At 43.4% G+C, this 17595-nt stretch overlaps 3 protein-coding genes across 3 annotated transcripts; all 3 read right to left on the minus strand.

Moving 5' to 3' along the window:
• Positions 1–970: 970 nt before the first annotated feature.
• Positions 971–1599, minus strand: LOC118350183 (interferon alpha-1/2). The gene has a single exon (XM_049116183.1). It carries the CDS (start codon positions 1532–1534, stop codon positions 971–973), a length of 564 nt encoding a protein of 187 aa, XP_048972140.1. The 5' UTR covers positions 1535–1599.
• A 3016-nt stretch (positions 1600–4615) lies between these two features.
• LOC112662614 (interferon alpha-1/2) lies at positions 4616–5341 on the minus strand. The gene has a single exon (XM_025451154.3). The coding sequence runs from the start codon at positions 5300–5302 to the stop codon at positions 4616–4618; it is 687 nt and encodes a 228-aa protein (XP_025306939.3). The 5' UTR covers positions 5303–5341.
• Positions 5342–16819: 11478 nt separating this feature from the next.
• Positions 16820–17383, minus strand: LOC112662615 (interferon alpha-1/2-like). The gene has a single exon (XM_025451156.3). The coding sequence runs from the start codon at positions 17381–17383 to the stop codon at positions 16820–16822; it is 564 nt and encodes a 187-aa protein (XP_025306941.3).
• Positions 17384–17595: the final 212 nt, after the last annotated feature.

Raw genomic sequence — 17595 nt, forward strand, 5'->3', positions numbered from 1 at the left:
ACTCTGGGCTTCAGTGAGTGGCTTGCCCTTAGAAGTCACATGGCCATACAGGATCCACAAGGGAATCCATCTGGAGACCACTTCTCCTTTGGGACTCTGTTCCCTTGGCAGCGCTTCCATTGCTAGGCTTCAAGGGAACGGACCGGCTTGTAACTGGCAGACCCCAATAGGCATTTTCTGAAGGATATTGGCACTGGGACATCCACCAGTCTAATAGGGAAGGTATTATCTAGTGCTGCTTGATTATATTTCCGGATATGCCTGCTTCCTTTTCTGCTTACAGAGTTCCTATGTCCCTTCTTCTTGTTGTTGTACCGTGTGCTATGACTGCCATCACTTCAATCTGCTGGTTGTTTGGAGGTTTGTTTTTTCTCGACAGAACTCAGAGATACAGGGTAGGAGATGGGATCGGTCGTGTGCACCCTCAGCCTGACAGGCACATACGCACTGGCATCGAGGAGGACTATGGGTTGACTTCTCATGAGAGTAACAGAATCCTGAGGAGAAGAGTCATACGATCCACTCTTTCATCAGATTCTCTTCTGATTCCCTCCGTCTCGAAAGAAACCACAAATGCAAGAATGCTTGCAGAGAACGGTTTAATGAACAAAAGAATAAATAACTTAATAAATAGAAAGCATCCCCACTCCCCCTGAATCACAGAGTGACGGTACACCTACTAGTATACAAAGAGAACCCAGTTGAGCCATAAATACAAATAAATAAATAAATTAATAAATAAATAAATAAACGAATGAGTAGTAAGTAGAGAGATGGGCAAGGTTATGTGAAAGTAAGCGGTGTTTGTCGACTTGACTTGATGGTGCTGCCCCGTCCTGAACACGTTGGACACCCGATTGCCTTCGTGTCACCGTGACGGCAGGCGTGAGCTTCTCTGAGGCGGCAGGACACGTGCAAGTGTGCTCTGATCAGTCAGGGAATGTCATTTCCGTGCGGACCCGGGCGGGTCTCATTTCCTCCTCCTGATTCTTTCTTGCAAGATTGTCGAGGAGAAGAAGGATCTCCCGATTTCTGCTCGGACCATCTCCCAGGCACACGGGCTGTGGTTCCTGTCTTGCAGGTAGAGGGAGATCCTTTGGAAATAGGTCCTCAGGGTGGAGTCCTCATGCATGAGGGGGGTCTCGGCCAGCCCCGCCTCCTGCAGGGGACAGGCCTCCAGGTCATCCAGCTGCTCAGAGAGCCCCGAGCACAGTTCCTCCAGGAGAGTCATGTTCCAAGGAGCAGAGGACGTGTCCGGGCAGAAGAGGTGGAAGACCTTCTGGGTCATCACGTGGACCACAGAGAGGGCCTGCGCCTCCTGGAGCCGCTGGCCATCAAACAGCTCCTTGGGGAAGGCAAAGTCATTGGTGTAGTGGTCACAAGAGCCGGCGGAGAGTCTCCTCATCTGTCCCAGGAGCGTCAGGACCCTCCAGTTGCGCAGGCCGTGGGTGTCGGGCAGGTGGCAAGCCAGACAGCACAGGGAGTGGCAGCTGAGCAGCACCAGGGCCACCGAGAAGGAACAGGGCAGGGCCATCGGGGATCCTGCAGGGGCTGTGGGCCTGGCTGCGCTGGGCAAGTGTGGGAACCGCGGCTTCAGCTTCTCTGAGCATCTTCCCTCGTGTGTGGGGCTTAAGTAGGCAACAGACGCGTTTTCCATTTCTGAACGTCTCCCTCACTTTCTACTTCTCTTTTTGCTTTCCTTTATGATGCACTTTCGACTGGCTCTAGAGCACTGTTTCCCAACTACATGGGCGTGCTTGTCATGACTGCCCTTGCCTCCAGAGTCTTCTGGATTGGCTTTTCACGCATCATCCAGAAAAGTTCGGAACCCGGATGCGCTGTCTCTAGAGTACAGTGTATGTCCCATGCTCCTATCTGAACTTTGGACATACACAACCCCGTGTCGGTTCACCCTTCTCATGTGAAGGCGACGCAGGGTTAAGGATGTCTAACGCTGGTAAACATGAAGGCCAATTGTTAGGCTTCCGACGTGGAATGGGATGGCCAACGTTGAAGAGGGACCTATCGAGTACTGATAGGTACATGATTTCTGATACGGAAAGCACATATGCAGGTGAACCATGTCTACAAAGACAAGAGAATGAACGCAGAGTCTCTCCCAATTTAGAACGATGCCGAACTGCTGATCGGAATCGAAGAGTTGAATTACTTCCTTGACATGTGTTTCTGCAGTAAGGCCATTTCATGTTGCCTCGGCTGACAAAGTGATCTCTTGCCTCACCTGCGACTCCGTACTCATCAAGGTGTTTTCAAAACTCCTTTTTTTCTGTTTTGCACTGTGTCCAGTTACTGATGCGTTGACTGACTTTCGTAAAGTCAAACGATCATGCAGAATCTCTTTGTTCTGAAATGCTGAAAGCCCACATCACCTCCAGGCTCCCACAGAAGCCACATCCACAAAGCGCCAAAGGCAGCTCCCAAGTCAGCCAAGGCCACCTCTCCCAGTGACTTTGAGATCCAGGAACGGATGGAGAGAAAGTCCTCTGCTCACAGGGGCCTGTCATTCCTAGGTGTGTCGCCCTCCTCGGCACACATTTCAGGGCTCTTCCACTAATTCAACGGCCATGCTTCTTGTGTGGTACTCAAGAAAGCCCAAGGAGAGACAACAAACAGGAAGCAAGAAGCTTTGGCTGGGGCCCTCCCAGACTGAGCTTTGGAGAGCCTACAGACCACTGGACTATCTAAGACTAGTTCACAGAGCCCAGAATCTTGGAAGCCTTGTCACAGGGATTCCCTCAGGTGGCTGAAGGTTCATTTCCAGGGACACTATGCAGATACAGACCACGGAGGTGGGAAAAGTCTCTCTACGTCGTATTTTTTTTCTGCGCAGCTAACTACTCGTAAAAGATATCTTGATTTTTAGAGAAAGAGAGAGAGAGAGAGAGTGAAAGCAATATAGAGAGCAGCATGAGCAGGGGAGGAGAGGGAGTAGCAGACACCCACCTGAGAAGGAGCCCGATGACAGGCTCCATCCAAGGACCCTGGGATTGGCGATCCAGCCAAAGAGAGATGCCTCATGGAACGAGCCACCCAGGTGCCCCAGGGACAAGGAATCCTCTGCAGTCTCTGCGCTTGTGGGGAGCCTGATGTGGGGTTCCATCCACCCGCCCTGAGATGAGGATCTCAGCTGAAACCAAGATCTGGCTGCTTACCCGACCTTGCCAACCACATTGCCTACCTCGCTGCTCTTTGGAACACTGTATTTTCCAGAGGGGGAGAGAGACAGCGAGAGCGAGAGCGAGAGCGAGAGAGAGCGAGAGAGAAAAGCTGAGGAAATTGGCTTTTTACACTCTCTGAATCCGTTCCTCCTAGAAAACCTGTTTTTACCTCGGGAGATGAATCACACAGCAGGGGCAACCTGATGCACACAACACAAGCCAGGTGTCCAGGCCTGGTCACTATCTCAGTGCATTGCCGGCTGTAGGGGGCAGTCTTCTGCTGTAGAGCATCGGACAGACCACCGAGTCCAATCCTCCCGCTTTGTCTTTGCTTGTTCCTACAGCCACTGTCCCCTGGTTGTAACGGGGACGTGCCCTCCGGTCCATAATGGTCTGTCATCAGGAGCAAAAGAAGACAACAAGGCCTCTCGGAGGAGAGTTTCCAAAAAGGAGGGAGCCTCCACAGACTCTGGGCTTCAGTGAGTGGCTTGCCCTTAGAAGTCACATGGCCATACAGGATCCACAAGGGAATCCATCTGGAGACCACTTCTCCTTTGGGACTCTGTTCCCTTGGCAGCGCTTCCATTGCTAGGCTTCAAGGGAACGGACCGGCTTGTAACTGGCAGACCCCAATAGGCATTTTCTGAAGGATATTGGCACTGGGACATCCACCAGTCTAATAGGGAAGGTATTATCTAGTGCTGCTTGATTATATTTCCGGATATGCCTGCTTCCTTTTCTGCTTACAGAGTTCCTATGTCCCTTCTTCTTGTTGTTGTACCGTGTGCTATGACTGCCATCACTTCAATCTGCTGGTTGTTTGGAGGTTTGTTTTTTCTCGACAGAACTCAGAGATACAGGGTAGGAGATGGGATCGGTCGTGTGCACCCTCAGCCTGACAGGCACATACGCACTGGCATCGAGGAGGACTATGGGTTGACTTCTCATGAGAGTAACAGAATCCTGAGGAGAAGAGTCATACGATCCACTCTTTCATCAGATTCTCTTCTGATTCCCTCCGTCTCGAAAGAAACCACAAATGCAAGAATGCTTGCAGAGAACGGTTTAATGAACAAAAGAATAAATAACTTAATAAATAGAAAGCATCCCCACTCCCCCTGAATCACAGAGTGACGGTACACCTACTAGTATACAAAGAGAACCCAGTTGAGCCATAAATACAAATAAATAAATAAATTAATAAATAAATAAATAAACGAATGAGTAGTAAGTAGAGAGATGGGCAAGGTTATGTGAAAGTAAGCGGTGTTTGTCGACTTGACTTGATGGTGCTGCCCCGTCCTGAACACGTTGGACACCCGATTGCCTTCGTGTCACCGTGACGGCAGGCGTGAGCTTCTCTGAGGCGGCAGGACACGTGCAAGTGTGCTCTGATCAGTCAGGGAATGTCATTTCCGTGCGGACCCGGGCGGGTCTCATTTCCTCCTCCTGATTCTTTCTTGCAAGATTGTCGAGGAGAAGAAGGATCTCCCGATTTCTGCTCGGACCATCTCCCAGGCACACGGGCTGTGGTTCCTGTCTTGCAGGTAGAGGGAGATCCTTTGGAAGTAGGTCCTCAGGGTGGAGTCCTCATGCATGAGGGGGGTCTCGGCCAGCCCTGCCTCCTGCAGGGGACAGGCCTCCAGGTCATCCAGCTGCTCAGAGAGCCCCGAGCACAGTTCCTCCAGGAGAGTCATGTTCCAAGGAGCAGAGGACGTGTCCGGGCAGAAGAGGTGGAAGACCTTCTGGGTCATCACGTGGACCACAGAGAGGGCCTGCGCCTCCTGGAGCCGCTGGCCATCAAACAGCTCCTTGGGGAAGGCAAAGTCATTGGTGTAGTGGTCACAAGAGCCGGCGGAGAGTCTCCTCATCTGTCCCAGGAGCGTCAGGACCCTCCAGTTGCGCAGGCCGTGGGTGTCGGGCAGGTGGCAAGCCAGACAGCACAGGGAGTGGCAGCTGAGCAGCACCAGGGCCACCGAGAAGGAGCAGGGCAGGGCCATCGGGGATCCTGCAGGGGCTGTGGGCCTGGCTGCGCTGGGCAAGTGTGGGAACCGCGGCTTCAGCTTCTCTGAGCATCTTCCCTCGTGTGTGGGGCTTAAGTAGGCAACAGACGCGTTTTCCATTTCTGAATGTCTCCCTCACTTTCTCTTCTCTTTTTGCTTTCCCTTATGCACTTTCTCCATGGGTTTAGAGTACTGTTGCCTTCCATTTATTTTTTTTTTCATGCCTCTTGCTTCCAGAGTGTTTTTGGGTGGTTTTTAAAAATTTATTTTTTTAAAAGTTTTCATTTATTTATTCAGGAGAGACACACAGAAACAGAGACACAGACATAGGCAGAGGGAGAAGAAGGCTCCGTGTAGGGAGCCCAAATGGGACTCGGACCCAGGACCTGGGATCTTGCCCTGAGCCAAAGATAGATGCTCAACCACTGAGCTACTCAGGCAACCCTTTCTGGATGTTTTTAGTGAACATTCCTAGAATACTTAATAGCATGGATACATAGTACATATAATTATGTGTTGTATTTATACCTGTGGTTTATATGTAAAAAAGAAAGTGTAAAGTTTACCTAATACAGGTTTGCGGATGACTAAAGATTTTTATCTAAAAGTTAAATTTTACAGCTATTGATGTTTAAGTACGTAAACTAAATTTGGTGAGTGACTTCTCATTTCTTTACTCATACAAATTGAAATAGATAAGGTGCATATGCAAATTAACAATTTCTAAAAAGACATAATAATGATTTCAGTGTATTTAAACATTTAAAATTATTCCCAATTGCTAAAAGCTAGTGAAAAATTAAAGAATTAACATTCCTTAGGATAATTGAAGTGTATTGTTGCCTCATATTACAAAATAATTTTTAACTTTTATTAATTGTATTAATTTTAATAATTTAAACTGTTTAATTCTATATACTACACCTGCTGCTAGATACTCTTGTATGTAATGTCAGAATATTTTTTCTGTTTAGCATTATATAATTACTGATATGTTGAATAAGTTTAATAGAATTAAATCATAAAATATCATCTATTTGTTTTTAATTGCCAAAGCCAGCATGACATCAAGGCTCAGACAAGTATCATCTATAAGACAGCCAATGGCAGCTCAAAAGTAAGCAAAGATCACCTCTCTAGGAAGATTTTGAGGTCTAAGAAATGATGGAAAGAAATTCTTGCAAGCCTAAAGTATTCCTGCTATTCCTAGGCTTGTCACACTGATCTTGCAGGCAATTTGTGTCTTCCAAATATTCAATGTCAATGCTTGTGTGGTACCCAAGAAAACCCAATTAGAGACATTAAATACTAAGGAAGAAGGTTTCGTTAGGCCTCTCCAGGGTCAAGCTTTGGAATGCCACAGATCATTGCAATATTTCAGATTAGTTCACCACCCTAACAATTAATTGTTACATGCTTGGAAGCAATTGTGAAAATTATTCCACCTGCGGGGGGGAAGGTTGATAATGGGAGAGACTGTGCATATACAGAACCAGGGAACATGTGAAAATCTTGATATTCTTTAAATTTTGTTTTGAAGGTAACTGCTCTTTAAGAAAAGTATGTTTTGGGCAGCCCTGGTATCTCAGTGTTTAACGCCACCTTCAGCCCAGGGCCTGATCCTGGAGACCCAGGATCGAGTCCCACATCAGGCTTCCCTGCATGGAGCCTGCTTCTCCCTCTGCTTGTGTCTCTGCCTCTCTCTCTCTCTCGATATGTCTCTCATGCATAAATAAAAGTCTTTTGGGATCCCTGGGTGGCGCAGCGGTTTGGCGCCTGCCTTTGGCCCAGGGCGTGATCCTGGAGACCCGGGATCGAATCCCACGTCGGGCTCCCGGTGCATGGAGCCTGCTTCTCCCTCCGCCTGTGTCTCTGCCTCCCTCTCTCTCTCTCTCTCTCTGACTATCATAAATAAATAAAAAATTAAAAAAAATAAAAGTCTTTTAAAAAAAAGAAAAGTATGTTTTAAAAAAAAATGTATAAAAGCTAAGGAATTGGCTTTTTACCAATTGGAGTCTGTTCTTTCCAGAAATTAGCCTTTTTTGCTCTGGAGGAAAATCTCCTGCCAGGAAACAGGCTTCTGTAGAGCACAAGTCAAGTCTCCAGACTTGGTCATTGTCTTTGTCCATCTAGGCCAGATAGATGGCTCTCTTCCTTCATAAATATTTTAACAGGTCACAGAGTAAAAGGATCCTGCTTTCTAGTTCCTTTTTTTCTACTGTATTGTTACATTACTTCAGCACGGACATTCCCTCATGTCCAAAAATTGTCACTAGGAGAAAAATAAGAGAACAAGGCCTCTTCTAAGAGAGTCTCCAAAAACCTAGAACTTTTGCACAACTCTTGGTTTCCGTTAGTGGCTTTTGTACTTGGAAGTAAAATTGCCAGCAAGAAACCACAAGGGTAAAGGAAGCAGCTGCATGAATGGCCAGGACAGGTTAATGAGGAGTGAGTGAGGAGGGCAGAGCTCACTGGGGGTGTCTACACTGGGGGGTGGGGGGGAGGAAACACTGTGATATGGTAGTGAAAGGATGGGATCTGGGAAAGCAGGGAGGATGGGAGAAATGAGCTAGGTATCAGAATATAGAGTGTATGTATATCATATACTATATATGTATACCTCTTATATTATTCTGTATGTAATTGATGAGGCATTGGTTCCCGATTCTGATTTTTAGACTATCATCATTTTGCAGTCAGTAACAGAGAAGACTAGAAGAAGTTCACTATTCTCTTCTAGATCTTTATGAATAAATAGTAAAATAGCCACAGCTCTTAAGGTTTCATTCAGTGGAAAATACTCTGCTATGTGCTGCTAAGTGTTCTAGATTATTTAATACTCACAACTTAAGGAACATTACCAGCCTCCTTTACATTTGAGAAACTGAGGTCCAAAGAGGTTAAGTGAATTATTCAGGGTCAAACATCTAGATTTCTTAGCAAAGTCTAGATGCAGTACCATCCTATATCACATGTCATATATATTTCTTTCAATTCTTACTTTGAAATTCTCTCATATTTTAATCCCAAATTTACATACTTTCTTGCTATCTTTTTTGAGGATACTTTTGCTTTTTATGGATTTTCACCTAATTTTGGCATTTAGATATTGGAAAAGAGAAAGTTTCTGACTCACTTTCATTTTTTCATCTTATGAAGAAGTGTCCTTGGCCATTATATTCGTTGCAAATTCATTATTTATTAATGTCTAAGAGTTTATCATTTTTTTTTCTGAAGTCATTGGCCTACCTAAAGATGGAAACTCAATTTAGTTAGGAAGAAAGGAATCAATGGACAACTCTGGGCATATCAATCTCTATGTAGAAAAATTTAGCTGCATGTCATAACAACAGAAAATGCAGTGTAAGAAAGAGGAAAATAAGGTAACTGAGTTGGTAAAACACATGCCCAAAATGGTTATCAGTGACAGGTTTACAATAAAGGATGTATCTGATGTTCAAATGGTGGGAATAACTGTCCAGAAATAATTCCACAATGATTACCTGCCAGCCCAGGCAGAGATCAGTGTCAGCTCTCATGTCATATGATAGATGAAAATCAAATCTTAATGGAATACAGATTTGATGTAAGTTTGGATTTTAAAAAGGAAAGTAGTGCAGTTTTAGTCACACTGTATGAAGAAGGCTTGAACATAAGCTCCTGGCAGAAACGGGAAAACTGTCCATTATGCTGAGACAAAGAACAACATCTCCTTGAGTTTGATAATTAAGGTGACTTTATTCCTCAAGGTACAGTGAAGGAAAAAAAGGGAAGACACAAATAAAAATGATAGGAACTTTTAGAGATGGAAAATATTGAAAATATTACAAGTGAGGAACACCTGGGTGGCTTGAGTATCTGCCTTGGCTCAGGGCATGGTTCCGGAGTCCTGGGATCCAGTCCAGCATCAGGCTCCCTGCAGGGAGCCTGCTTCTCCCTCTGACTATGTCTCTGCCTCTCTCATGAATAAATAAATAAATAAATAAATAAATAAATAAATAAATAAATAAAATCTTAAAAAAAGACAAAAAACAAATATTACAAGTCACATGAAAATTCAAGTAAAGATGTAAAGATCAGGAACCTTAAATGCACAACAGTAGAAGAATGTGTCCAAAAGGAACATGGCATGAAACAAGGGTCTCAGATTCTTCAAGTGCCAGAAGAGTGAGAAGGATCAACAGAACTACCTGAAGAAATGATTGCTGATAATTTTTGAAATTAGATTAAAACAACCAACCTATGCATCAAAGACGCTCAACATACCCCCAAGCAGCATAAACACACACACACACACACACACACACACAGAGCCACAGCAAGGACATCATTGTAATATTACTGAGAAAAAGTGATATGGAAAAAGCTTGAAACAGTTACATATCAAAAGCAGGTTACGTACGAAGAAAGAGAGGCAAGAATATTTTTGGATATCTCAACAGAAATTATGCAAAGTAGGTGTCAATTCAACGACATGTTTAAAGGCTGAAGGAGGGGGAAAAAAACCTTGTTAACCTGGAATTTTATTTTCAGCAAAGAAATCCTTCAAATTAAAGGTGAAAGAAAGGCTTCCTCAGGGAAACAGAAGCCAAGAGAATTCGTCATGATCAGACCAGTACTATGTGAGTTGTTAAAGGACATTCTTGTAGTAAGGGAGAAAATAATACCAGATGGAAAATTTGAAATATATAAAACAATAAAAAATATTGAACCATTTAATACAAAATAATACAAATGTATCCAGCAGTTTAAAACACATGTGGCAGTAATAAGAAAGGCACAGCAGCCTAACACAGCCAAGGATGGAATGGTGACAAACGAAGCGTTCTAGTTTAAGAGTCTGACAATAGTATGTGGAGAGCCACATAAATGGTCAAGTGTGGTAATTGGAAATAATATGTGGTAAAGTGTATAAAGGAAACTAAACTTAAACAAGAAATAGCTAACAAGCCAATAATGGAGATATAATGGAATCATTTAAAAACTGTTGACTAATCAAGGAAAAGATAGGAAATTAAGAAAGACAGGAACAAAGAGCCATAGGAACAAATAATAGCAAGAAGGAAAACATATACCTAACAGTATACATAGACAAGTGTATATTGTCTACATTTTCCCATTAAAAAGCAGAAATTGCCATACTGGAAAAAAGTTAACCAACAAAAAAAATTTTCTGCTATCTATAAGAAACTCATTTATTTGTTTATTTATTTTTTAAAAGTTTTTATTTATTTATTTGAGAGAGAGTAAGAAAGCACAAGTTAGGGGAAAGGCAGAGGGAGAGGGAAAAGCTGACTCCCCTCTGACCAGGGAGCTGGAATCAGTGCTCTATCCTAGGACTCTGAGATCACAACCTGAGCCTACGGCCGATGCTTAACCCATTGAGCCACCCAGGTGCCCCAAGAAACTCATTTTAAACTCACATAATTGCTTAAAATTAAAAGATGGAAAAATTATACCGTGGACACACTACTTGTTAGAAATTTACCATGATTTTAAAACATTAAACCTTTTGGACTTGAGAAAAATAAATATTGCTAAACATTTAGAGGGAACTGTAATTTCTATGAAACTATTTCTTCATCATAAAGATATAACAATTCTAAATTTGAGTACGTCCAATAACAGAGATTTAAAATATATGCTAACAAACTGAAAGGAGAAACACACAAATCCACATCAACACTTCCACTCAGTAGGTGATCTCTTGAATGAATAGAATCAAAATCAGTAATGATATGAAGTAATAGAAAACAGTAGAAACCAGCTTACTGTAGCTTTGTTTGGGAAACACTTCAAATAAAACACCTAAGGCATGTATTTTTTCAGATTTCTTCAGGACAGTCATAGACTATATTCTGAGTCATAAAAAATTCCTATAGAATTAAAAGGATTGAGGTGATAAAGTTCTTTACTTGCAGTAGAAAAAAAAAATAGAAAACAATACCTACCAGAGAGATACCTGAACAATCTCCAAATATTTGGAAATTAAATAACCACATTTAAATAACTCATGGGGTACAGAAGAAATTCCAAGGGCAGTTGAAGTAAATGAAAATGAAAACACAACATATTAGGGATGCCTGGCTGGCTCAGTCGGTAGAACATACAACTCTTGATCTCAGAGTTGCAAGTTCAAGCCCCGACATTGGGTGTGGAGCCTACTTTAAAAATAAATTTAAAAAAAATTTTAAAAACCTACAACATTTCACAATTTGTGAGATGTAGCTAGGCAGGATTAAAATATAATTTATGGCTTTAGATGCTCAGGCTACAGCAGAAGGAAAGTCCAAAGCCAGCATTCTTCACTTCAACTGTAACAAACTAGAAATAAAAGAAGCAATTACCGGGATCCCTGGGTGGCGCAGCGGTTTGGCGCCTGCCTTTGGCCCAGGGCGCGATCCTGGAGACCCGGGATCGAATCCCACGTCGGGCTCCCGGTGCATGGAGCCTGCTTCTCCCTCTGCCTGTGTCTCTGCCTCTCTCTCTCTCACTGTGTGCCTATCATAAATAAATAAAAATTTAAAAATGTTTAAAATATTATAAAAAAAGAAGCAATTACTAAATAAATAAAAAGAAACAATAAGGAGAATAGTGAAAATCAAGGAAATAGAAAAACTATAAAGAAAACCAAAGAAACCAAGAACTTCTTTAAAAATTTTTTTCAGTAAATTTATGGAACCACAGCAATGCTGATCTGTAAATAAAAAGAGAAGACAACTTACCCACATTCTTATTCTTCCACTGTCCACACAGCCTATTTTTCTACCTAATTGGATCTTACCAAATGATCAATAGCACCTGTTTCCAGATCCATTGGGACAGGGTGGCCCTGTCCTTTTCTAAGAGCCCCTCAAGTTTAAACCCGTTGCTTATCAGTACTTTCTGAATATCATTCTCCTCTTGCTTCCCACTTGTGCTGGCTACACCATCTCTGTGCCTTTTGCAGGCTGTTTTCTTTTAACCTTGAAAGTTGAACATTTTCATAAGCTTTAGGTTATCTCCTCATTTTACAATCTACTTGTAAGTGACGTGTCTATCATCACACTCTGATTTGCAAATATGCAACAAACAATTCTAGATTAATATCCCCAAAATGCACTCCATTTGGAGATTCTAGATCCAAGGAAGGATGCATCTAATGGCAGACTGTCTGTGTTTAGAGGTTTCACTTGCTTTAAAGAGTTCATCTGCTTTGTGTTCCCTCTTGACATCCCTCATTCAAGCTTCTAGTGAAAGAATCTCTGGTGCTCTCTCTACCTCTCATTGTAACATGAAATACAATTGAAGTTTCTTAAGCATGATTATTGTGGTGTGTTTCTTCCTCTTCAGAATGGAAAGCTCAAAGAGAGTAGGCTTTGTGATTGCTTTCTTCACTTCTCTGTGCTCAGAGTAACCACATAATCTGGCATAGAAATATGTTGTTTTAAAATAACAAATGAAAATAAAATGATAAATAAAGGAGTGCTTTAAGTTTTTCATCCATTCTTCAATATGGGTTGCAAATTCAGGCTATCTCTTTTTTAAAAAATAAACAAATTGAAAAAATCTCCTGGAGAGGACTTCCATAAAGAAAAAAATTTAACACAAATAAGATAAACAAATTTTGTTACATCCAAATACATCATAAAGGTACATATGATATTATATGAACAAATACATTTTTTTATTTTTTTAAAGGGCATCTTGCTGAACAAATGTATTTTAAATACTGTACAAAGCAGATTAAAACCGATGAATAAATGAGTGAGAATATGAATACATTAAAGCCCTCTGTTTATTAATGATACTCATTTTATTTTATTTTTTTAAAGATTTTATTTATTTATTCATGAGAGACAGACAGAGAGAGAGAGGGAGAGAGAGAGGCAGAGACATAGGCAGAGGGAGACGCAGGCTCCATGCAGGAGCCTGATGTGGGACTTGATCCCGGGACTCCAGGATCATGCCCTGGGCCGAAGGCAGGCGCTAAACTGCTGAGCCACCCAGGGATCCCCAGTGATACTCATTTTAAATTCCTGATCTGACAATCCCCAAATCTCTCCCATATCTTAGTCTAGTTGTGGTGCATGTTGTGTCTCTTCAGGCTGAGTCTTTTGCTTTTTAGCATGCCTTGTAAACTTTGTTAAAAGCTGAACATGACATACTGGGTACAACTGGGAACTGATATAAATTGGCCTTGGGCTGAGTTTTACATTTATCTTGCTAGGACTCAGGGTGTCTTTGCTCTTTGCTGTGAGTGTGTGTGTTAAAGGCTAAAATTTCTTTTTGTGTCCATGCTTTTACCTCCCCTTTGTCTTTGAGTTTCCCTACAGCCTTCTTCTTACCTAAAGGCTGAAATGTCCAGTTCTTTCTCTTGGAAATCTTGTTATTATACAGGAACTCTATTAGGTGGTAGTAGGGATGGGGGATGGGAAGTGTTCTCTAATCCTATGATTGTGGCTCTGACTTTTAGTGAGCCTGTGTCCCTAAGCTCTGACCTTCACAAAAGCTTCCCAGTTTGTTTGGTTTTTTTTACCACCCTGCTAGGGGAGACAGGAAAGTTAGAGGGACTTGCAGTTCTGCATTTCCCATCCCGAGTGGAAGAGGAAAGAGGGCTGAACTTGGATTAACTTTCCCCCAGGTGGACGAGGCTCTGGGAATATAGTTTCCCCGGAAGGCAGGCCTTTGTGCAGGGGAATGGGAGTATTCCCATTGACTTCTTTTTTCCTTCCCTCTTTTTTTTTTTTTTTATAAATTTTTATTTATTTATGATAGTCACACACAGATAGAGAGAGAGAGGCAGAGACACAGGCAGATGGAGAAGCAGGCTCCATGCACTGGGAGCCCGACGTGGGATTCGATCCCGGGTCTCCAGGATCGCGCCCTGGGCCAAAGGCAGGCGCCAAACCGCTGCGCCACCCAGGGATCCCGACTTCTTTTTTCCTTACACTGCTGGAAGCACCAGAATCTTTCTCTGATCTTTACAGTGAGAACATGGGGGAGGCACCCAAAGGCAAAACTCACAAAATGTGTGTGGCCCCCACAGATAGGATATCTTGCTGCTTTTCAATCTCATAGTGATGCTGCTCATCACTATGGAACTTCCAGTAATTCTTCAATTTTAGCTTCAGTATTCCTACTAGTACTAGCCTGAGCTGTGGTTTCCCAGGACTCTGAGATCATGACCTGAGCCTAAGGCAGACTCTTAACTCATTGAGCCACCCAGGCAAACCCAAGGAATCAATCTTAAATACTTTTCTCATGCCCTACTCTTGTAATGTGACCACTTCTGTTCCTAGGCTATTAGTTAATGGAGTTGCTTATAAATCACAGACACAAATATCCATTTTCCGAAGAATATTTACACTTGGGTGTACAGGTGTCAATCGCAGGAGATATCTAATGCTTCTGTTATTGTTTCCTGACTTAACTTATTGCACCTTGTGCTCAGAGAACTCCATTTCCCCTTCTTCTCATTATACTTCTTAAGGTAAAAGATACTACTTCAATATGACTATTGTTTTGAGGTTGGTTTCTCTAAACACTCAATGCTACAAACACGATTGGATTTGTTATGTCCACCTTTATCTTGACAGCAACACACAAACTGGCTTAGAGAAAGTCTCTTCTTAACGTGTACAATGAATAACGTAATAATGAGTAAGTGCATTATATTCTACATTTTCTCAATGAGTTAAATCGGATTATTTGTTTTAAAAAAATAAACACGAGATTTATCTATACAGAGTATTTACTGAAATAATAAATTGAAAAATATAAAGAAAATACTTTTTCTCTAACCATAAAATGAAAGTATAATAATATTCTTAAAGGTGAAAATAATCTTATAAAAGTCGAATAAGTTGTTATATACACCGGTAAATAGATCTGCAAGGTTATCTAAAATCAACTACAGCTTCTAGGGTTGACATGTAACTAAAATCTCCTGACATTTGAAAAATTGATTCAATCAAGTCATCATTATACCAGACATAATGTTTTGAAATGCCAGAGCAAAAACGAGAGGGATATTATGAGTAAGGGAGATTCAATTCCTTAGGGAGGTGGGCAGGGGACCCATGTAAATGAGCTCAGAATCTTGGAAGCCTTATCACAAAGATTGGTGGCTGAATGTTCAATTTCAGGGACACTACGCAAATACAGACCAAGGATATCACAAAACTCTATCTCAAATCAATTTCCTTACGCAGCTAAATAATCATAGAATATATCTTGATTCTGGGAGAATGAAAGAGAGAGAGAAAGAGAGAGACAGAGAGAGAGAAAGCAATATATAGAGCATGAGTAGGGGAGGAGAGGGAGTAGGAGACATGCAACTGAGAAGAAGCCCAATGACAGGCTCCATCCCAGGACCCTGGGAATAGAGATCCAGCCAAAGACAGACGCCTCATGGAAAGGCCACCCAGGCGACTCAGGAACAAAGAATCCTCTAGAGTCTCTGCCGTTGTGGGGAGCCTGATGTGGGGATCCATCCAATCATCCTGAGATGAGGATCTCCGCTGAAACCAAGATCTGGCTGGTTACCCGACCTTACCTTACCGGTCCCCTGGGTGTAACGGGGACGTGCCCTCCTATCCAAAATAGTCCGTCATCAGGAGCAAAAGAAGACAACAAGGCCTCTTGGAGGAGAGTTTCCAAAAAGGAGGGAGCCTCCACAGACTCTGGGCTTCAGTGAGTGGCTTGCCCTTAGAAGTCACATGGCCACACAGGATCCACAAGGGAATCCATCTGGAGACCACTTCTCCTTTGGGACTCTGTTCCCTTGGCAGCGCTTCCATTGCTAGGCTTCAAGGGAACGGACCGGCTTGTAACTGGCAGAACCCAATAGGCATTTTCTTAAGGATATTGGTACTGGGACATCCACCAGTCTAATAGGGAAGGTATTATCTAGTGCTGCTTGATGATATTTCTGGATATGCCTGCTTCCTTTTCTGCTTACAGAGTTCCTATGTCCCTTCTTCTTGTTGTTGTACCGTGTGCTATGACTGCCATCACTTCACTCTGCTGGTTGTTTGGAGGTTTGTTTTCTCTCGACAGAACTCAGAGATACAGGGTAGGAGATGGGATCGGTCGTGTGCACCCTCAGCCTGACAGGCACATATGCACTGGCATCGAGGAGGACTATGGGTTGACTTCTCATGAGAGTAACAGAATCCTGAGGAGAAGAGTCATACGATCCACTCTTTCATCAGATTCTCTTCCGATTCCATCCGTCTCGAAAGAAACCACAAATGCAAGAATGCTTGCAGAGAATGGTTCATGAACAAAAGAATAAAAAAATTAATAAATAGAAAGCATCACCACTCCCCCTGAATCACAGAGTGACGGTACACCTACTAGTATACAAAGAGAACCCAGTTAGCCATAAATATAAATAAATAAATAAATAAATAAATAAATAAATAAATAAATAAACGAATGAGTAGTAAGTAGAGAGATGGGCAAGGTTATGTGAAAGTAAGCGGTGTTTGTCGACTTGACTTGATAGTGCTGCCCCGTCCTGAACACGTTGGACACCCGATTGCCTTCGTGTCACCGTGACGGCAGGCGTGAGCTTCTCTGAGGCGGCAGGACACGTGCAAGTGTGCTCTGATCAGTCAGGGAATGTCATTTCCGTGCGGACCCGGGCGGGTCTCATTTCCTCCTCCTGATTCTTTCTTGCAAGATTGTCGAGGAGAAGAAGGATCTCCCGATTTCTGCTCGGACCATCTCCCAGGCACACGGGCTGTGGTTCCTGTCTTGCAGGTAGAGGGAGATCCTTTGGAAGTAGGTCCTCAGGGTGGAGTCCTCATGCATGAGGGGGGTCTCGGCCAGCCCCGCCTCCTGCAGGGGACAGGCCTCCAGGTCATCCAGCTGCTCAGAGAGCCCCGAGCACAGTTCCTCCAGGAGAGTCATGTTCCAAGGAGCAGAGGACGTGTTCGTGCAGAAGAGGTGGAAGACCTTCTGGGTCATCACGTGGACCACAGAGAGGGCCTGCGCCTCCTGGAGCCGCTGGCCATCAAACAGCTCCTTGGGGAAGGCAAAGTCATTGGTGTAGTGGTCACAAGAGCCGGCAGAGAGTCTCCTCATCTGTCCCAGGAGCGTCAGGACCCTCCAGTTGCGCAGGCCGTGGGTGTCGGGCAGGTGGCAAGCCAGACAGCACAGGGAGTGGCAGCTGAGCAGCACCAGGGCCACCGAGAAGGAGCAGGGCAGGGCCATCGGGGATCCTGCAGGGGCTGTGGGCCTGGCTGCGCTGGGCAAGTGTGGGAACCGCGGCTTCAGCTTCTCTGAGCATCTTCCCTCGTGTGTGGGGCTTAAGTAGGCAACAGACGCGTTTTCCATTTCTGAACGTCTCCCTCACTTTCTACTTCCCTTTTTGCTTTCCTTTATGATGCACTTTCGACTGCCTCTAGAGCACTGTTTCCCAACTA

Source organism: Canis lupus, chromosome 11 (genome assembly GCF_003254725.2).
Source record: "Canis lupus dingo isolate Sandy chromosome 11, ASM325472v2, whole genome shotgun sequence".
NCBI lineage: Eukaryota > Metazoa > Chordata > Mammalia > Carnivora > Canidae > Canis > Canis lupus.

Bases quoted from the DNA above. Each gene is read 5' to 3' on its own strand.
- LOC112662614 (XM_025451154.3), bottom strand. From the start codon at position 5,302: ATGGAAAACGCGTCTGTTGCCTACTTAAGCCCCACACACGAGGGAAGA.
- LOC118350183 (XM_049116183.1), bottom strand. From the start codon at position 1,534: ATGGCCCTGCCCTGTTCCTTCTCGGTGGCCCTGGTGCTGCTCAGCTGC.
- LOC112662615 (XM_025451156.3), bottom strand. From the start codon at position 17,383: ATGGCCCTGCCCTGCTCCTTCTCGGTGGCCCTGGTGCTGCTCAGCTGC.